The sequence below is a fragment of the Melanerpes formicivorus genome, unplaced genomic scaffold (assembly GCF_026170545.1).
Source record: "Melanerpes formicivorus ecotype bairdi unplaced genomic scaffold, bMelFor1.0.p_v2 SCAF_1, whole genome shotgun sequence".
In the NCBI taxonomy this organism is placed as follows: domain Eukaryota; kingdom Metazoa; phylum Chordata; class Aves; order Piciformes; family Picidae; genus Melanerpes; species Melanerpes formicivorus.
The window spans coordinates 17,557,780-17,580,279 of NW_027142353.1; the positions used below are offsets into that span (position 1 = coordinate 17,557,780).

General features: G+C 35.8%; 1 protein-coding gene across 10 annotated transcripts in view; it reads left to right on the plus strand.

The window, feature by feature from the left end:
• Positions 1-22,500, plus strand: part of DOCK9 (dedicator of cytokinesis 9) — a 135,224-nt gene that overhangs the window by 32,416 nt on the left and 80,308 nt on the right. For 9 of the 10 annotated variants that reach the window (XM_068165429.1, XM_068165736.1, XM_068165811.1 and 6 more), the window contains exons 2-7: positions 8,406-8,522; positions 13,452-13,541; positions 15,179-15,261; positions 16,327-16,396; positions 20,603-20,698; positions 21,359-21,493. In XM_068165429.1, coding sequence (XP_068021530.1) covers positions 8,406-8,522; positions 13,452-13,541; positions 15,179-15,261; positions 16,327-16,396; positions 20,603-20,698; positions 21,359-21,493 — 591 coding nt within the window. Of the gene's footprint in view, positions 1-2,915; positions 3,170-8,405; positions 8,523-13,451; positions 13,542-15,178; positions 15,262-16,326; positions 16,397-20,602; positions 20,699-21,358; positions 21,494-22,500 lie in introns of those variants that run through there. The other variant, XM_068165508.1, reaches the window with a different exon arrangement.

Consider the following 22,500-nt stretch of genomic DNA (forward strand, 5'->3'; position numbering starts at 1 on the left):
TTTGTTAGTGTGAGTGTTTGTGAGTGCCTTGTGCATAATAAGGTTGTGCATTCTGGTGCCAGTTAACTATAAGTGCAGCCCATCTCCATGAAATAAATTCCTGTTTGGCAGCTGCATCCTCAAGTAATGGTGTAATTTAGTCTAAGCTGTTCTGTACTTCCGTTTTCTGAAAACAAAAGAGGCTGTTGCAAAATAAAAGTAAAGCGTAACTAAATGTTCTTGAACTATTGTCTACCTTGATGTACACAGGAAGATCTGTTTTTGTAAATTTGACTAAACTGCTGGTTCCCTTCTTAACTCTTAATGAAGCTTTACCCAGTATTGTTTTCCAGAGTTCAGTGTCTATATATTAGAAAGACTGTTTAAATGTATTGAACTTGGTTTCCCTAGAGAAAAAGACAGAAGCATAGTAAATCATTAGTGTCTCAACTAATAGCAAATTTTATACTTTTTGTTTTTCAATCCACTTATTATAAATGTGCTTGCACTGTGGATGGGATGGGCAATCAATTGGTCAGATTCAATTTCCTGATTGCAGTAAACTGATACAACAGCATCTTAGGCAGTTGTGAGAGCAGAGAGAAAAGGAAAAGAAAGGGATATTATCATCTTATGTTGGGTTTGAAGGGTAGGAAACCTGTGCCTGAAGTTGTACCTTCTTAAAAATACTAGCAATAAAAGAGGATATGTGTGTTCCTCCATAACTTGATCTGCTTACTGCAAGTTAAGGTGACTTTCTCCTCTATTAGAAAATAGACAAAAATCCATGTCAAGTTAAATTTAGGATGTCGGTTTTATTGAAATGAGGCGATTAACTATCCAAAGCAGTGCAATGGAGCTGAGAAGTGAATGAAGGTGGTGGCTTAGTTTTCACAGCTGTCTGGTTGCTCTAGTGGACAGGGAATCTAAAATAGGGATGTGTTTCTCTGGTGAGTTGAATTTTGTCTCAGATGTATTTTTGCTTGGTAAATACAGCCATTGAGGTTTGTGTACTTGAAGGTTGCAACTCATTAGTGTTAAAAAGAAACAAAGGGAAAACCATAACAGCCTTCTCAAAACCTGGAGAAAAATGCTCACCATAGTTCATGGTATTTGTTTGGTTTTGTTTTTTTTCAGTCAGAATTTAGCATACAGTTGTATGCTGAAACTACTGCATGAGGAAGCTAGGTTAGTCAAACCTTCAAAATTTCAAAAGAAGGCAACTAGGTTCCTTCTAAAATTGCTTTGTGCTAAAGAATTGTACATAAATGATTTTCATAAACATGGTTGCCTCTTATTTTGCCAGTGTGTGTATGCTGAGCAGTTTCTGTAAGTAGTAGAATAATAGGAAAATAGATAGTATTACAAACCAGTAGTTGATGCATGATTTGGGTTTATGTTGTAGTTAAGGACAAGAACAGAACACTCTGTAACCTTGAGTCATGAGGCCAAGAGACACTTCCTAAAACTCTTCACGTGACAAGGGGAGACACCCACTCAGTGCTTTGTGCTGTCAGCAAAGTGAAAATATTATGGAAGCCAAAGGCAGCAAGTGATGGGTAGCTAGTGTTCATGGCTGGAGAGCTGAGGTTCTCTCAAGTAACTGTAGTCAAAATAGATGACTATTTTGGTGTTGTCTTCTGGGTGGGTGGTGTGGTTTTTTTTAAGATGAGAGATGGGCATCTGCAGTACTGGAGCTTTGAGAAGGGAGAAATGAGCTGAGAGCACTAACAAAATGGTAAACGAGTAGCTTACTGGAAAGGTTAAGCATTTAAAAGTTGAAGATACAAAGAGGATTTAAAAATCATCTTTGAGTTACTACATTTGTAGTCTGTAAGACTTTTTTTTTTAAATTTTTGGGTCTTGCCACTTGACAGGGTGCTTGGTTGCATGGTTTAGTTGATTAGGTGGTGTTGGATGATAGGTTGGACACGATGATCTTGAAGGTCTCGTCTGGTCTATTCTAATCTATTCTATTCTATCATAGTGTCATTCAGGGTTGGAAGGGACCACAAGGATCATCTAGTTCCAACCCCCCTGCCATGGGCAGGGACACCCCACACTAGAGCAGGCTGGCCAGAGCCTCATCCAGCCTGCTCTTAAACACCCCCAGGGACGGGGCCTCGACCACCTCCCTGGACAACCCATTCCAGGGTTTCGCCACTCTCATGGTGAAGAACCTCCTCACATCCAGCCTGAATCTCCCCACCTCCAGCTTCATTCCATTCCCCCTAGTCCTATCACTACCTGATATCCTGAGAAGTCCTTCCCCAGCGTTCCTGTAGGCCCCGTTCAGATACTGGAAGGCCACAATTAGGTCACCTCGGAGCCTTCTCTTCTGCAGACTGAACAGCCCCAACTCCCTCAGTCTGTGTCTATTCTATTCTATTCTGGTCTATTCTATTCTATTCTGGTCTATTCTATTCTATTCTATTCTGGTCTATTCTATTCAATACTGTGAAGACAGTTTGATGTTAAGGTAAATTTTTAATAAGACTTTAGCACTATGATTAAAAAGAGCATCTTCACCCTATGCTCTAAGAAGAGCAACATATCTGTTTGGGGCAGTGTTCCTGGAGAATGCACTTGGTTAGCAACTGGCTGTTGATAGTACCTTAGATAAGTTATAGTAATGTTTGGGAAAAAAAAGAAAAAAAAGGTGGCACTTAGGGTTTTATACTTTTAAAGACACCCAGTTGTCAAAAAGTGATAAATTTTTACAATAAAAATGTCTTAAACTAAAGAAGCCATGATTTTTAAGTGCTGGAAAAGACTTGGACTGTTTTACATGGTCATTTTAGAATGCTCGTTCTCTTCTGTGTTCAACTCAGCCTTAAGGCAGTGGGAGTGAGCCACCTTTTTTCTTTTTTTTTCCAGAGGAATACAACATGCTGGGGGGCTGGCCTTTCTCTGTCATGCACTCCCACCATGACAGATTTAGCAAACTGCAGCTGAGAAGTTAGACTAGTTTGTACTTTCTGCTCCTTGTGCCAGAGAAAAATATATTGTTTCCACTGGATCACTGGCATGTTGGTTGCTTTGATGCCAAAAAGCATACAGTTTTGCTGCCGTTTGTATTTTCGAGCAAAGAATGCAGGCAAGAACAATCAGAAATCCTAAGAAAGACTCTCAGCACCGCAAGGATGCAGGTCCTTGTGAAACAGAAGTGGAGAGTCCTGTGGTAGTGCTGGTAAGAATTGTTTAAACAAGCTGTGTCTTTCCTTTTAATAATTCCAGTTCTCTCTGCCAGTGGAAAAAGTGCTTAATCTGATGCTCATGAGAAGTTAGAGTAGTCTGACTTGTGAAGGAGTTATGTTTTAGATTTAGGTTTTGGTTCTTTGTATGTAGTCTGCCTTTTAAATATTTTTGTTTTCTGTTCTAGTTTACCAAATCTCTGGTTCTCTCTGAGTGCAAATTTGAAATTTGAGGTTCATACTAGCTGCTTTTTGGTGTCTGGTCTGACTTGCATAGCTGCACAGCTCTTTGAACCTGAGAACTGCTTATGCTTTAAAATAATCTAGCACCTCTGTTTAACTGACCAGCATTTCTTTTCATCAAAATTTATTTGAACTCTCCAAAGATTGTTGGTGTAATGGTTAAATTTTACTTAAATGTCCTGAGAACTGAAGTTTTAAAATAGTTTCCAGTGAGGGGAAAAAATATTTCTGCTTGTGGAGAAAGTAATCAAATAACCTTTCCCGCCCCCCTTTATTATGTTTAAAATATTGATACATACTTAGTTCTGTTAGAATTTTAATAGTACAGCGAAAGGAACATAACCAATCTGTAATGAATCCATGAACTCTCTCCAGCTAGGACGTTTTCAAGTAACAGAGGAGGATTATTAAACTAGCAATTTATGTATCAGTAGAAGTACTTGGTAATTTTTGCTGAAATTTCAATTTTACGTAGTATTATCTCAGCCTTAATTGCTGGATTCAAGTATGATGATCTGCTCTTTATCTGTTTGGCTGGGGTTAAAGTTAGTGCAAGCTGTGATACTCAAATTATGGTACCCCCATCTTACTTGAGCTTCGTTCTCAAGTATTTAAGAATTGAACTGAAACATTTTGGCTATCTATATTTAGTAATACATATCTGTAACTTTGTAGGAATTACTACTGTATATAACTGAAACCTTACACCTGTGTTAGACAAATTTTCTTTTCCTTTGCAGTGTTTTTTTAGTATCATTCTCTTCAGAGCAGTTGTTAGTAAAACACGGGGTTTCTGTATGGGTGTGTTCTGATTTCTGGTCCAGATTTTCATCAGTACAATATGAGCTAATCTTGTGTGTGCTTTCCTGCCTTTGGAATGTTTAACTTTATTTAGAACTGTTTTTATTCCCCCATGAATACTCAGAGAGGATATTAGTGTTTCTGCAAATACTTAGAGTACTGCAGTTGATCAGCAAGCATATGTACTTAGTTTAAAAAGTGTAAAACATAACTGTGTTTATTTAAAACCACTTATGAAGTACATCCTTATAATTTCCCAGGTATTGCTTAATTTAATATTAATGGATTAATCCCTCCCTTGTTTTAATTGTCAGATTAAGTGGGAGCATTCAAAACAAAGGACAATGTTTCAAGGGAAGAACATTTAGTTTCCACGTAGGTCACATAAAAAAATGTCTTGGCTCTCATCTTAGTTGCTATTTTGCTCCTAATCGGTAACGTATGTAGACAGGCTTATACATGGCATATAGTTTTAGGTGGTATAATATTTCTTTTTGCTTCTACTTTCTAATTTATTGAGGAAAACTAGATGAGATGGTGCAAAGACATTTTGCAACGAGTGTACTGCTGTAGGCACAAAGTACGATGTAAGGTGCTATGTTTCATTTAACACCAACATTTGGGCCTGGTTTTATTTCATTGGGTTGTGATACTGTGGTAGATTTTTACTGCCATGGTTAAAGTAGGTATTTTCTCACTTGTATAGGGTACAGTAAGGTAATAACTAAGATTGATAATGTTGCTAGTCAGTGTAACAAAATGTCAACAGCAGAACTTGTTTTCTCAATTAGAAACCTTAGAATTGTATCAGTAGTCCTCAGAAGCATTTTGGACAGGAAGCTTCTGGTTTATTCTTTTATTACTTCTCATCAGCTATTGCCTAAAACATTCTTTTCACATGAGGATGTCTTCCTTTTCTATGAGCAGTTATCATGTAATTTATCTAACAGTTGAGGTTTTTTTTCAATATTCTTTATCAAGATGAGACAGAACCAGCTCTCAGAACTTCCAGGAAGCAAGAAAATGTTTGTGTTATTAATTTAACTGTTTTAAATGTTGTCCATGGAGAGTCTGTTAAGGTGTTTAGGGAACTGAGTATTTATAGCTGTAAACATCCCATGTGATATTGAAACCCTGCTATTTGATGGAGTGTTGTGCCTGAACTAACTTTCATGGATAAGTGGGTAGGTTCACAAAAGGAGCCATCTGCTGTTTTCAGTGACAGTATGTTAGTATGTGTGCTCTCGTGTTTTCCTGTTATTTGGATTAGATTGTGTCACAACTTTTTTGAGGTTAATGAGCAAGAAGAGCCCATGCCTTAAAATCTTACTTGGGATGAACTGCTGTCGTGCTAGCTGTTGTGGAAGTTACCAAATTAGTACATCTGCTGTCCAGTTGCATTTTGAAAGTCAGAAGTACTAAGTGCTTATCAAATCAGATGATGTTTCTGGGAAGCTGGAACTTCTGGTCCATTTTCCTGCTTGGAAATTCACTAGCAGTATAAAATGTGAGGTGCCAGAGCTCCTCTGTTCAGCAGAGAATTGCCCAAGTCAGATTCTAGGGTTAGAAGTCTCTGAGCTGATAAGAGAACTTCACAGGACCCAGCATGTTTACTTTGTATCCAAAAGAAATCACAGAGTAGGCTAGAAATAAAACAACTAGAATTGCATCCGTATTAACAAGCCAAGGTAAATCCTGGTAGTACAGAAGGTGGTCTGAAAATTTTTGACGCCTGAAAGTGTTCTTGTGTTTAATTAGACCATGACCATCAACAAAATACTGATAAATAAAAGCATAATGGTCAGTAATTTAGACTTGAGTTTTGGAAATCCCTGTTCTCTTCTGTTGCAGACCCCTGGAGACTTAGGTGAAGAGAAAAGTTTTTAGGCTTCAAGGTTAAATTTAAAAACAAGAAAAAGGAAAGAAGAGGAAAATGTAGTTATTGTTTATGAAAGAAGCACTGTGCAGAAAAGCCTGTGTAACTGTCTATTCTTTGTATAACTTGTGCTTGTAGCCCCAGTAAACACATCCAATCTGTTCATGTAAGCGTGATAACAAGTGACTTAATGCATTTCATTCTTTCAAATCCTAGTGATTTAGAAGTTTTGAATTTGTCAGTAAGTCTATTGTTGCTATATATGCACATTATGGTATTTTTTTACATCATTCTGTAGCAGTTTATTCCCTCCCAATGCCCTAAAGTTTACATGGCAGTGTTACTCATTCCCTTCCTTAGTTATGGTTAATGAAATATCTAATATACTCTGGGATACATATGAGATTTTAAGTTGATTGGAAAATAACCCAACTTGGACAGTTAATATTTTGAGTGTGTGCTGTGGACATAGGACAATAAGATACAGATCTGTTACTGATGTTTAGTATTAAGGAGTCTTCATATTAGTCCAAAGTGGCTTACCTCAGGCCAGCATTGAGAAATAAATAAGACCATGTATATTCATCAATTTATATGCTATGTTGCCTACTAGTGCTTGTACCTCTATTTTGTTCTTTATGGGGACTTGTTAATTTGCACGTGTATGTGCTAAATACAATTTTGTAAGGCAAATGATGTTTTGAAACATGAAGCTAACAACACTCAGTGTGCTTAACCTGGCCATCCTTTGTTTCATGAGAAGATAGCATTTGACTCAAACTTGAAGTAAAAGAAGTACTCTATTTTCTCTAATATGTAATATAGGCAATGATTGAGCTAAGTTAAAATTCTTTTTATCTGGCTTTTGATACTGCTTATCAAAACCTTTAAATGGCTATATAAATGATAGCCTAGCAGATAACAGTGGTTGCCATGTGGGTGTCATGACTGCTGTTATGAAATGCTTCTTATTTCTCTTAAGTTCTCATACCTGACAAAAAACCCCAGAGCAGTATGGCAGATACTTCCCTGTTTTGTCTTCCTACAACACTGGCTGGCTTGAGTGCTGGATCTCATGGAGACCTATACTCTTAGCATTTTCTTACATTACAGAAATAAAAATATTGGGTTTTCTTACAAATCAATAGGAACAGTTAAGTCGTGTTTGAAAGACTGACTTTCAGTGCCTGTGAACTTGATATTGCAGTTTTTACTGAGCTGAGTTTTACCTGTGTTAGCTGGTCCATAAATCACATTCAACAATACCGTACCTATCCAGCATCTTGTTTTTGCTATTGCATGAAATAATAGACCAGAAAATCTTCTTTTTCGGAAGAGCTTGAGAGAGTCTGCTTCCTTGTGATGTTTTAGTTTTGGCTCGATGCCAGTGTCAGTGTGCTGTTTATTGTTTTCCTTTTTCATATCCGCTTCAAACTGATAAAACATCCTCTTCCGTTTCAATCTGACAAATGACTAAGAAAGAAATGAGCAACATTTTGGAGGAATCTGAGGAAGCAAATTCTTCATTAATTTTTACAGAAATTCTATTTCTGCAAATCAGGTGCTCTACTCATTGAATAGGAGGATGGTGTGGCTTTCTGGTACCACTAACTACTTCTGTATCATTCACTTAGAGATTCAGGACCTCAGCTCCTAAGAGCTTTAGATTTTAAAAAACTTGTAATGAGGGAGGTTTCTTTTTCAATATTGTGTTCACAGTGTGTAAGCAATGCTTATTTTATCTTAAGATTCTTTTTAATCAGTTTTATGCTTGTGCTGGTGGGCCTGTGTTTTGGCTATAAGGTAGAGATGCGTTTACAATGAACTGGATGCTTTCTGAAGCTGCAGTATATGCATCTTGGGTTTTTGAATGAGATGTGCTCGAGAAGTGATTTATGTTTGGTTGTGGCTTGGTAGTTTATTGGGTTTTATGGGGGTGTTTTTGTTTGGTTGGTTCGTTTTGGTTGGGTTTTTTTTGGCATGTGTACCCCTTAGGGAATTAATAGGAGGAAGGACATAGCTCTTCAGCATCAGACACAAAAGGATGAAAATGCTGCTCACGTAGAGCACCACATAAAAATCCATTGTCCTTTTCAGGTGACTGCTTTCCTTTGCTACTGGTTAGTAGAATTGGTGCTCTAGTGGTGGTGTTGCTTGCTAGTTTGAACAAGTTGTCCTGATATGTGACCTTTCTGACTACTGAACATGTGTATGTCTTTCTCTTGTAAGAGTAACTTCAAGTGAGTGAACAGTTGTAATTTTCCCTGCGTATACCTGCATTCCTGAATTTATTTTCCTTTTTATTTCCCTAGGCAAAGCCAAAGCTTATAGAGCCAATAGACTACGAAAATGTCATCGTTCAGAGAAAAACACAGATTTTAAATGATCCTCTACGTGAGATGCTACTGTTCCCTTATGATGACTTCCAGGTAATTTAATCCTCCTTACCTTTTTTTTTGTAAGGCAGATTTTTAACAGTAATAATCATGAGATGATAACTGTCATTTCCTTGACTTGTAACTCTCTTTAAGCTACCAAAAAATCCTTCCTGTGAGTTCCTTTACACTGCTCAATTTATGCTATAGGTTACAGAAGAAGAAATAGCATAATTTATTAAATTGTTTCAGATTTTAAGGCCTAATTCTGCAGCTTATCAATTTTACTGCCTTTTGAAAGAGATGATCAGTCATTTTTAGGTTGCGTGTTGATATCTGAACTGTGTAGGGACTGTATCAGAACTTTATTCAGTCAAGTAACTGAAGCTAAGTTTGTGTTCATGCAGAAGATTGATCATAAATTGGTCTATTTCTACAAAAGGATATATAAAGTCCCATAAACTGCACATGTTGAGTTTTTAATGAATTCTTTCTGGTCAGTTATTTACATGAGTGCACCTGGCCTCTCTTTTTAATATAATCGCTGAGCTTCATTTTCTCCTAATTCTTATATGTAGCCTTTCCACTCTGAGCTGAGAAACTGTTTTTAGCAAGGCACAGGTGTTCAGGGAGTAGTTTGGGCTTTGCACGTTGTCAGTCACACTTGAAAGTTTGAAAGACTGCAGGTAAGACTTCTCAGAAAAGGAAATTATATTGCTTATGAACATGATCTAATGACCATGATGATGCTGTGTGGGAGCACTCATGATGATCCCACACCAGTTACTGACTTTGGGACTGCAGAGCATGCGTAGACTATACCACTCAGGTCCCCTCCTATAGTGAGCAATTAAGGATACTTCTGCTAAGCATACTCATAGTGGAAGTCATTATGTTGAAGAGCACTGAATTATCACTGGAGAAGAAACAGACCTATCAAGAATATCCTGAGGCATTTTATTTGAGCAGTCTGTGGGATGTCCTAAGCATTTAACTGCTATTTCAAGTGGCCTCTTCTGTTATTCCTAACTTCAAGCCTATGTGACCAAAGGTAGTCTGTAGCGCTCAGTCTGATCCTTTAAAGGGAATGACTGAATTTTGTCCATAAACTGTAATGCCTTTTGTCATGTTTTGTTTGGGTTCTGTGGTCAGATTTTCATTGAGGGGGCAGCCATTAAAGCCTGTGTTACATCGGAAGTTTTCTATCAAGTAGTTACAGCTTTGGAGTATAGTCAGATTTCCTATTTCTTTATAACTCAACAGTGTAATATCTGAATACATTTTCTGAATTTCCCCTACACAGTCATTGACAGAGTTTCCTTTTATATTTGATTTATAAGAAGACTGGCTTGTACCATCAAACTTAATTATTATGCTATAAAACTTGTCTTTCTAAGATTCACTGCCATGAACTTACTCAGAATATTTTTAGTGTACACGTGACTCTCCAGTACCTCTTTGTGCTATCTAGTTCGTCTTCAACAACACAATGCACTTAAATCTGTCGGTGTATAAAGAAAATATTGCCAGGTTAGAGAACAGAAATCCCTTATGTGCTTAGGTGGTTGGTTGGTTGGTTGTTTTTTCAAGCTAAAACTTCTAACCTTGTGCAGTTTTGCATACTCATATTTACAGTTTTGAAAACATTGGTAGGTTGCCGTTGTAGTTTAAATAATGACATATGTTCTCTATTTGCCATTCTGCTTCACATGCTTTTTAAAATTCCTTTGTCATAATTTGTTGTGGTCACACAATGTGTGGGGAGCTCTCAACTCAAGTTTTTGATACTTCCCTCATCCCCTACTGTATGAATTTGAAATAGTGGGCAAGAGTGTTCTGAATTACCTGTATACACATTCAGAACAGTTTATAGGTGGAAACTCCTAACATTGTGTAAAAACCTGTTCAAGTAATTTCCTCTCAGTACATTCAGTTTTTAACAAAGTTTTTCCTTGCATTTAGTTTGAACTGATTGCAATCTAAAAACCACTTGCCTAAAAAGGAAGCCAAGCCCTGCTCATTTATACAGACATTAAGGCTATCTTGTTACCAGCATGACTCTAAAACTAGCACATAAAATGGCAATGAAAATACTTACTTTTTAGTGCTAGACGTCACTCCTGCAGTTTTCCATTGAATGCAGAAGTACCTAAAAAGTCGTTTAAAAAAGGCAAACTGATGGCACTATTGAATATGTGTTAAGATTGAAATTATTTTTGGAGAAATTGAAGACAAATGGTTGTGCTTAATGTGGATAACTGTTTTTTTCCCTGGTAACACAATTGGATAACTGAAATGTAATGTTATAGGTGTATTCTTGATACAGTTATTAATGATACCTGCAGGAATTCAGATTTTTGTAACAAAGGCTTTAATGTCTTGTTCCGTAGTTGTGGTCTGCGCCACCTTCAGTTTGTAACTCTTGCTGCTTCAGAGAACCTAGATGTTAAAGGAGACCTGATAGGAATTTAGTCTATATCAATCAGAAAAGCAAGCTTGTACAGCAACTGACTCCTCTGAACCACATCTAGCATGCTTTTCTTTTTCTTTTTTTTTTCCTGTCTTTGTTTCTACCCCTTTCTGTCTGTCTGTCTTGTAATAGAAGTTATTTGCCTAGTGAGGGAAAGGAGAAAACAAAACAAAAAACTACAAAGCCCAATCAACCAACCAAAAAACCCACAAAAAAAACCCCAAACTAAATTACTAAGCCTCCTTTTTCTGTTCAGCTGTGACTGTTCTCCAAACATGCGGTAAGAAGTATCTCTAAGCTCAAACCACTACCAAAGCAATATTTGAACAAGGTGGGATCAGAAAATACTCTGTTCTGGGAAAATCTGTAAAAACTGAAGGATTGTTTTTCAGCCAGCTGATCTAGTTGTATGAACTTTTCCAGATTTCCACTTAACTGCATTTGCCATCATTCTAATCTTGGTTAGCTGAGGTTATGATTCTATTTTTCTCTCATGTTTGGTATCCGCTTATTTAGTTTTCAGAGAAGCGTTAGGTTTGTCATGCTTCGTGATCTTCAAATCCAAGTAAGACTTGTAATTTTTTTCCCTTTCTTTTGAGTTTCCACATTTTTCTTGATGCTATCATATCCAAGTAACAGAAAGTGTTGCTGTTTTGTAGTTTCTCGAATAGCTCTTAGTCAGTAGGTTTCTCCCACATATTGGGCCATTTTCCAATTTACCATTTCAAATTGTTCCAGTTGCTTTTTACAAGCTCAAGTTCAGTGTTTTCTGTACTGAATTCATTAATCAGGTTATTCCCTAGCTTGTTCTCAGCAAATTTATGAGAACAGTTGTATTGTGTTTAGAGATCCTTTTAGTTGTTAACATCACTTTCATTCGTAGTAATTGAGTTGTGTAAGCTTTCAATAGTTTTGTTCTTCATAGTCTATTAACTTGTAGCTGCTTTTTTGCCCTTTTTTTGGTTGGTTTTTTGCCCTTTTTTTTGGTTGGTTTTTTGCCCTTTTTTTTGGTCAGTTTTTTGCCCTTTTTTTTGGTCGTTTTTTTGCCCTTTTTTTGGTCGGTTTTTTGCCCTTTTTTTGGTCGGTTTTTTGCCCTTTTTTTGGTCGGTTTTTTGCCCTTTTTGGGTCTGTTCTGTTTTGTTATTTTATTCTATTAAATTAAGATGACAGAACCACTTTCCTGCCAGCCATTGGAACAACTATTAATGTTCTTGCCACTCTCAATTATAATGCTGTCAGTTGTTCAAGGCTATGCATCTCCTAGATTTTTGCTAAGTAGAGTCTTTCAGAGACTTGAATGACTGTATCCATTAAGTACTCTTCTGTCCCATTTTTTGCCTCTGCATGGCTTTCTGTAATGGTTGCAAAGCACCTGAATTTTAATAAGTTACTCAATAGTGAAATGGCTTCAAACTAAGTAGCATTCATTTAAGACAGACTACCTTCATGGATCACTTTAAAATCATATGCCCAATGACTGCAAAATAAGTGGTGTTTACATTAACTGCATGGTAGGGAAACTGTTAAAAGAAACCTTAACTATAAAACTTAGATCTGTTGATCATTGTTTCAAAATACGTAGCTTCTGAATACTACCTCCATTCATATAGGAAATATCCCAATATAGGATGTTTACTTGTGGCAAATAGAATATGGGTACATTACTACTTAAATTAAATGTGCCACTACAGAGTTATCCCATGCTTATTTTGAGGGTGTTTTGGTGCTTAGCTTAGACACTGTTTCACCTTTGTTACTTTAGATTTTGAGCCATGTGGATTTATCACACACTTAAAGCTCATGGCTTTTAGCTGATGTGAGTTAAGTACCTCTAAAAATAGATATTATGCCAACTTGGGAGAAATAAAAATAACCTCAGGTCATTCAAAGCACTTGAAAATCTATGCAGCTTGAAATCAGGAATATGTTTCCAGAATTTAAGAAACTTAATTCCTAGATAGCATTAGCATATGACTGAGTATCCTCTTGCATATTTATTGGGTTTTGTGTTTTGGTTTGTTTGCTTTTTTTAAAGCACTGAAAGATTTATTTGTCCCTTCAGTGCAACTGTCATTTTTTTACCAGCTGAGGTATGCAGTTGAACTATTATTATTTTATTGCCAACTTGTTACTTTCCTTGAGTAATTGTTTTGATGTGTAGTAATAATGCTACCTTAATGTCAGTCTCCAAAATATTTGAGTTACATTGTCATAGTGGAATTACCTATACTAATATTTTCGTTCCCACTTTAGCCAAACAGAAGAAAACAGTTTTCCATGGCATCTATTTCCTACTGGTTCCAACCTTGCCCTGGCTTTGAAAGAAGGAACACGTTGCTTATCTTTGAATGAAAGTGAATTCTCATTAATTGGCTGTTTGAAACGGTGTATTCACAGGATGTTTTCTGCTGAACATCTGTCTTAATTATGATGTTATAATGATTTAATTGATTATTACTAAAATATGTCGTCTTTAAGTGCAAATCTCAGTAATTGTTTTTCTTGTTTATCAGACAGCATTATTCAAGCGACAGAGTCGATACATTCGTTCTACAGTTCCTGAAAATGCAGAGAAGGAAGCTCAAAGCTTGTTTGTAACTGAGGTAATACTGGACTTGCATGTGGCTGTGCATAATAGCAGTATTAGACCTGAATTGTTTTTTTCCTGCTTCATTTATTATTTAAAAAACAGGAGAAAAGCCCTGGGAAAAAAATATTGAAATATCTGTTGCCATTTGGTTGTCCATGATTTCAAGGGAAAATTTCCTAGAAGACCTAGTATTTTTTTCCGTTGATGGCTAGAAAAGGAGGATTACAGGATAGCTTTGAATTATGTCGCTTGTTAATTGACTTCTGTAAATAGTTAGTTCTCATCTTCTTCACACTTTTGATTTTCCCAGGTGAATATGCATGATTACTCTACATGAGATCAGGACTAATACTAAATTTGGAAAAAAACCCGGTTGTGACTTGTTTTCCTGGATCAGGTGTTTCACATCAGTTGTTCTTAGTTTGTTCACATTGGTCTTGTATACATAGTTAGAACAGAGATATTTCTATCTGTCATGCTTGTAGAGGCCAAAATGCATTATTGACTGCTGAGTTTGTGTGCTATGTGTAGATGTAGTATCCTCAAACATAAAATTTATCATAATTGCTTGCTTATGTTGGCATTCCTTTAGTTCGGACTGTGATGTTGCATTTTATTTAATGTCTTCTTGAAGCTTTAGGAATAAAAGGTCTAATTATTTGGTTTTGTTTTCTCTATTATCCACTGGCTTTCTGCTGATACAATTTAAGCTGGTATTTTAACGTCTGGGGAAAAAAAGTAGATGTTTGTTGTAATTCCAAGAAAGCAGAAGGAATTCCCAATACCTGAAACCTTGAAGTGATTTATCCACACTGACACATACTCTTAAGACCTAACCTAAACAGTGCTAAGATAAATTTGAAGAAGGTAGACAAGGAGGGAGGAACATTATAGGTAATTCATGAAGTTTAATGACTTTCTACAGAAACTCTTTCTTGGCAAGAATTATCTTTGTCCTTTGAGATATAAAGAAAATACCTTTGAGTTAATTAGCTCCTGTGTATGTGAGGGCCTTTTTGTGTAACATAAAAAACGTTGTAGCCTATGGTTTCTGGGAAAAGATTTTCAGTTTTATGTTACTTTGATCAAAGCCAAGATAAATCAGTACTTCTATCTTGTAGCAATATGGGTGGAGTGAAATGGTATTTCCTGTGATCTAGTCCAGAGCTTAACGACACAATTGCTTTTCAACAGTTGTAAGCATGTAGTTTAAATATTAATTTAATTGCTCTAGATGTATAAATTTAAGGAAAGGATGATTTTACTTCCGCCATCTGTATGTGCAAAATTCTGTTTTCATAATGCATCTGTATTTTAATTCTGAGTTTTGTAAAGGTTCAGTCATGTTTTCAGCTGCAGTGAAATGTTGCTTTAACTTCTCAGACAACTGAATTTGGTTAATCAAGATGCCGAGTGTATTCACTGTTTTTTGGTTTTGCATGATACACATCTAGCAGATGATAATATCTCATCGAGACATACCACTCACTGCACAAAGCAGTATTGCACTAGACTGTTGGAAAAAGAGGGAACTGTACAGAATTTTCAGAGAATGACATGTAACCATAGTAGTTCATAAACAGCCATGATCTAGGGAATGCTGTTAATCCTCTTCCAATTAATGTTTATACTTGGTTTTCATTAAAACAGTGCATTAAGACCTACAATTCAGACTGGCATGTTGTTAACTATAGATATGAAGAATACTCAGGGGAGTTTCGACAGCTTCCAAAGTAAGCATGTTATAATAAACATTTTGAATTTGTGGAGGAACTCTAATTGTATTTAATATAAATGTATTTGTCACAGAAGTGTATTAAGGCATGTAATATAATCAGAAATATGCTATATCAATGTGCAGGAGTCAGTAGAGATGATAAGGATTTCTTTGATGGCTCTTATATTGGTGAATTGAAAAGTATAAAATCTTGTTAAACCATTTTCTGGAAAGATACCATGGCAACATTGCCCTATTAATGGACAGGTCAAAACAAGAAATTGTATAATTGACAATGTGGATAATAAGCATTGTAACTAAAACAGGCTAATGTTTAGATGAAACAAAAATGGTGATATCCTGTTTTCGTAGCTTCAAAGGCAGCTTTTGGAGCTCTCTTTAGTAGCTTAGAGAACAGAACATAACCAACATGTTTAGAGCAATTGTTTGAACTACTGGAGATTTTCACAGGATGATTCAAAGCAAAAGCCTAACTGACATCTATTACAGACTTTCTAAACTGCTAGAGAAATATTTTCCAACTTTTTCAAAATTTTCTATGGGGAGTATAGAAATTAGGTCCTTAAAATATCTGGGAGTGTCTGGATACTCTGAATCTCACAACTCTGGAAGATCTGTATCTTCCCTACTCTGCTGCATATATCAGTTAAGAAGTAGCTTTGTTTCCTTGTGAAAAGTTCTGATGTACTCATAGATTTTGTAAAATTCAAGAGCTGGTTTTTACTTGCCCTGAACAGAAACCACGCTGGTCAACAGGAATTTAAATAAACACATTGCCCTAAGAGGAGCCGATGGTACGAATTCTTGTTCCTAAAATGTTAAGAGTGCAGTGAATGAGAAGGCGTTCAGTTCCATCCATTTACGTGTAAGGATAGTGACAAGCAGAACAGAAGACTGACTTTGGCCAGATGTTAGGAAAATTAGTGGCTAAGAAATACATTTCATGAAACATTCCTGCTTTCACTCAGTTATTCTTTTTTTCTCATCAGTTAGGAAAATAGCTATAAAATATGTATCTAATCATAGCATTTCAAGTATATAAGAAGCTTTTCTTTTGCAGCAAAGGGACAAAATCAGAGAAGCTTCCAGTTCATTTATATGAAGTGGATGAAGAAGCAGATAAAGATGAGGTGAGAGAACAATAATTTCTTACTTCCTATTGTTGTCAGTAAAGAATGTTGTGTAAGAAGATGTTACAAGTTGGGTTAAATGTTGATGTAATAAAGGAAAACAGCTATCATGACCTGGCATGAAATGTGTTTCTTTTACCTCTCTCCTTTTAAATAGCCTTGTACTCCTGAGACCTGTTATTTGAGTATGACAGGTTTTGGCAGATAGTGAAATTGAAGTTTTAATACTTGGTGATTTATAATCTTTTTTCTGTCTTGTCACATTGTTTCTATATAATTGGGCATATAGAGAGAAATATTTCATGCAGTTTAATCACAAGGCTGATTAAAATCATAGATTATTCTGTTCTGGAATGACAGTACACAAACTTAAGTATGGCAGTAGAGTTAATATTATTTTTTCACAAAATGGAGTATAGGAGAAGGCTTGGAGATCTGTCATGGAAACAAAAGCTAAATAAATTGACTAAAACTCTAGGATACTGTGTTTTTTTGTTGTTGACTTAGTGACATTAGAGGTACCACAGAGTCACAGAATGTTAGAGGTTGAAAGGGACCTCTAGATACCATCTAGTTGAAACCCCCTGCCAAAGCATGATTACCTAGGGCAGGCCTCACAAGAAAGGCATCCAGGTGGGTTTTGAAAATCAAGAGGAGGAAACTCTACAGCCTCTCTGTGCAGCCTGTTCCAGTGCTCTGTCGCCCTCATAATAAAAAGGCTTCTCCTCATGTTGAGGTGGAACCTCCTCTGTTCTAGTTTATACCATTTGTTCCTTGTCCTGTTACTGGACGCCAGCAAAAAGAGACTGTCACCTTCATCTTGACATCTACACTTCAGATATTTATCAGGTATCTATAACCTCAAGCAATTTTCAAGCATGTTTCAGATGTTGAAGACTTTTTTCAATATCTGCTTCTGTTACTTGTGTGATTTATTTAATTTTCACCACACCCTGTTTCAAAACAGTGCTTTACATGCCAGTGTTTTCTTTTCTGACAAGTACTTGAACTCTTGCATCACAGAAAAGAATTATAATAAAATGAATTTTTGTGTGTTTTACCTTATGACAGTTATTTTGCTTCTAAATTCCTTGTATTTAGAACTGTTGCTTATGAAGTAAAAGTAGTTAACCTGCAGGGTTTTCTGGATGAAATGTGGAAAAAATAGTCCAGAGGGTTCATCTGAATAGGTGGGTTCCTGAATGACAGATTGCTGTTTCCCCAGTGCTGCTGTTGGTCTGTACCGTGATATTTGGACAAATATGCCTATGTAGCCAAATCTTCTGGATTTTTTGTTTGTTAGCTTGGGGTTTTTCATAGTAATAGCTGTGTTTTCTATGCTACTGAATTTAAAAGACTTAGCATTATATGCTGTGGTAGTACTTCTAACAACACAATTGGATTAAACATGAAAAAATTAAATGGAGGTATAATTCACCATGATTGTTGCTAGGAAAAACAATGATGTCTGGAATTAGTTAAACAATGAAAAACTACCACTTCACTGTTGTCAAGTGGTATGTGTTTTTACTAGAAAGTGCAAGTGGGGAGGACTGCTTATTTCTTTCTGCCTAGCTTCCTGTTAGAGCAGGGAGGAACATCATAGGTTTTTCAGAGGTAGTGTCATTGGAGAAGTTGTCTGTTTCTCTTTAAGGAACTTCAAATATAAATACAAGGAAAAAGCATGTTAGGAATTAAAGAGAGCTTAATAAGAATAGGGTTGGGGGGGGACCATAAATTCTTTCCTCAATGGAGGAATTGCTGCAAGAAATTTTCTTTCAAAGATCAACAGATTTGTATGCCAAAAAGCATATATACAAATCTTAGTTTCAAAGTTGTTTGGCTTTTTTGCCTCAGTTTTGGTTTGTGTTTGATTTTTTTGGTTGTCAGGGTATTTTGTTTTGGTTTTCTGTTTGTTTGATTTGGTGTTGTGGTTTGTTTTTTTTTTTTTTTAAGTAGATTTATTAAGAGAATGATAGAAAAAAAAGCTGCAAGTGATTAAAACTGGGGGAAAAGCAGATAAAGATTAGTTTAATCTTGCATTGTTAAAAAGGAGAGAATTACCTTTCCAGAAGTAATTTGGGCTATCAGGCCATCAGGTTGATGTTTGTAAATGGAATTTTTTAATCAGCCTGGGATATGGGATCAAGATAAGGAATTGTTGTTGAAACAATTGCTGTTAAAGTAATTTTGAAGCCAAGTTTGTGGGAAAGATCATTTAAAAAAAAAAAAGTGAAGCACAGTGTGTAGCAGTAATAATAAAAATGAGAATTTGGAAACAGGAAGTATGTTTTCAGTGTAGAAGTCGTGTGTTAATGACTGAGTTCTGAGTTCCATTGTATTAACAGGCTGGAAGGATTCAGTGCATTTTTGGCTGTGAGGAGGAATTCTGCCTGACAGAAAGAAAAGGTGTAACTAGAGAAGCCCAAATGATAGTGTTAATGTTAGAAAACATCATGCAGTTGAACACAGTTGGGAAATAGTGCACCTCACAGATTTTTGATTTGGAAAAAGAGTCTTAATAGAGGTAAATCTTAAGTTCTGTAAACACAAGGAATCAGATTTCTTGTTTTATCAGGTCATTCTATGTACAGTTTTTGAAATTACAGAAAAGCATAGGTTGTTTCATGCCAAGTTTTAATAACTCATCATCTACTCACCATCTTACACTTGTAAAGCAGTTTTAAACAGCCCTTTCTTTGGGGATAACTCCCACCAGTGTTGGGTGGAGAATTGCAGTTGGGAACCCAGTGTTTTAAGTTTTTATCTCTGTCTTGTTTGCTGCAACAAGACAAATGGTTATCTAGGTAACAGAATGAGGGTGGGGGCTAATGATCTGAAAATACGAAACAAGTAGACAGTATTGCTTTGACAGCGAGCCTCATTGGGGCATATGAACATTTACCTAGTATTTCTGGTCGGTGGTTCTGGGTCATTTGAATCAGCTGCTCTGATAGTTGGTGATCCTGCCATCCATACCGGGCCTGATCTCCATAGTACCAGGCTGAGCAGGATTTCTGAAGGAACAGACTGATTCATCGTTTGCCTTCTGTTTGCAAGGTTTTGAAGTTCAATACACAGACGCATATGAATATGCAAGCTAAACAGAGTAAGCTGTAAATAAATTAAATGGTAACATTTTACAGAATGTTTCTTTAGTGCCAGAAACTAATTAATGTTACTAGAAATTCTGGTTTTAATATTCAGTTATCAAACTAATGACTCTGTTCCCCTTATGTAATCACTTTTTGTTGTATATTCTCTTAATAGTTTCCTAATCTAATTCTTAAACATTTTTCTTGCATCATAATGGGTTGTGTCAACTGGAAACCATGGTAAAGTCAGCTTGGTACTGCTCTAAAAGATTACTTTAACCCAGCTATTTAATTTTTATTCTGTGGCAATTATAAGTCTGTTGCTTTGATAGTGAAGTACTGCTTTTGGCAGTTGTTACAATCCTGTGGGTTTTGGTTTAGTTACTGAGTCACATAGACTGGCAGATGGAAGTGGAATACAGATAGCTAGTGTAATGTGTGATGCGTGCATTGGATCTGCTGTTTATGAACTTGCCATTACTGCCAAGTTTGGCCTTGCTCTCTTCAGAGAGCTTTGATTCAGATCTGTAAAAGGGCAGATCCAATTCAAGAATTTAAGACACAGTTTTCTGTAAATTCTTAAATGTGTAATGTGTTTGAAATAATACAAATAAAGCAAAATGGTTTGAGAAATCTTGATTGGAGTTTGGATAAGTATGATTTTACATATTCTTTTGGGTAATAGAAATTGGTAAAAAAATCTTGCACTGGAAGATTAGAATATATGAAAAAGTTTACTGAGTAGATGTAATTAAATGCATTTTCCCTCTTTCCCGTAGCTCAGTGGGATTTGTATTGAATAATAGCTGTCTAAAAGATGGATCATCCCGTTGGCCATGGAGAAAGCCTATATAAGTGGCCAGGCTATCTATCAACAGTTAAAGTTGAATAGAATCTTATCTCTGGTCTTTAAATAAAATAATTGTAATTAGAAAGCTAAATAATTTCAGCAGGTACCCACAGTATGTTAGGAACATACGTAAGTACATCATAAACATACCTACTCCATCCATTAAAAATAACTTCTGAGATTACATGTTAAATACAGTGTTTTCAGAATGTGATGCAAAACTGTCCTTTCTCACCCCCATCTTCCTTTCCTCATCTCCAGGATGCAGCATCTCTTGGGTCTCAGAAGGGTGGAATAACAAAACAAGGATGGCTGTACAAAGGTAACATGAATAGTGCCATCAGTGTGACAATGAGGGTAAGTTCAAAAGTGTGATGTCTGTGTTAAAAGCCAAATGCCAAACTTAAATATCACTGTGCTTTTGAGAAGTCAGTTTGTGTGTGGTTTGCTTCTATTAAAAAACAATGTGAGATCAAAGAAGGAAGCTTGTATGTAATTTATAGCTGTAAAATCTTACTTTCCTTCTATTCTCCTTGTATCAGGAAAAAATGCATAGAATTCCAGTATGAGGGAGAAATCTGGTACTTCAGATAATTTTCTTAACTGGATCCTGGTGTGTTACTGAGAGCACTGACCTTTTTTTTGTTGTGTTGTTCTGGTTTTAATATGAGATTTTATTTGCATTTCTTCTGTATTTAGAAACAAGTTATTTTTACAGTTACCACAATAAGTATCTATTATGTACAATATTAAATAGTCAGTTATGAATATTTTTCAATGGATCAAAAATATTTTCATAGAATATACAATCATGATGCAGGTTTTAAAGTTAAATTTATTTTGTTTTTAAAGTAAGGATTTGTGGCTTGTTTTCTGAGGATACTGATTAGGTTATGTATAAATAAAAGCTTTTCTTCTGTAACCTACCATGTAAATAGCCCTTGTGGATTTTGTAATATAAAGCTGTTTAATACTATATGTTGTAATTGTTTTTCTCACCTCCTTTCTTTTCACTAGTCATTTAAAAGAAGGTTTTTTCACTTAACCCAACTTGGTGATGGATCCTATAATCTCAATTTTTACAAGGATGAAAAAATATCAAAAGAACCCAAAGGATCAATATTTCTAGATTCATGCATGGGAGTGGTTCAGGTAATTACAATTTTTCTGCCTGTTCTTCAGTTAGTTATGTATTTGATAGCAAATTGATTTTTTTTTACTTTAAAGTATGGATAACTGTTGTGGAATGTAGCTAAAGTGCCTCTTACATAGAGGAATAATTAAACATGCTGCTTCTTGCAAAAAAACCCAAGTGAACAAGATTTTGAAGGACAGGAGGCTAAATTTAAAAAAATCATTCTGAAAAGAGTCTAAGTTGCTAGTTGATGTCAAGTACCTACCAAAAATACCAAACCATTTTAAGAAAAACACACAGCCCGCCCTCAACCTTAAATCGTAGTAAGGTAGTGACAGCACAAAATTAAAAGTAATTCCAGTTAAATTTTGTGCTTAAATGAACTGTGCAATGTTTGCAATAACTTCTTGTGTGGGATTTTTGTTGTGGGAATTGTATTAAATTCAGCCACCCTTCCAGATGCTTTCATTTGACCTTTATAATGTTACTTTTATGTCCTTTTCTTTAGTTTACACAGTCAAGGGCTTTGGTAAAACGTTTGTCAGTATCAAGTGCCAAAGAAAAGATTATTCCCCTCCCCTGCCTTGTGATTGTATTGTGTGTTTACAGTACAGCATGTAACTGTTTTGTTAGGCAGAGCCTACCTGGGAAGGACTTGTTTTGTTCACTTAGATATAAATAGTTGAAGTTTAATATAAAATTTTCTTTAATAATATGTCTGTTCTTAATATGAAACTATTTTAAAGATTTATGCAGAAAGCAAAACCAGCTTTATAGAGGATTATTTTTTTCCAGACAGTGTAATAATGTTCATGGATACACATTGAATAGATAGTTTGCATAGAAAGTCGTGTATTGTAAGTTCTGTATACAGATCTGAACATTTTTTTTGCCTTATGGATACAATTCTGGTGAATCCTTGGAAATTACTTTGATATTTGGTATTTTTAAAAAAAGGTATCAAACAGAAAGTGGTTCTGAAACACAGAGTCTTTGTATTGTACTTAAGATGTAGCTTTCTTTT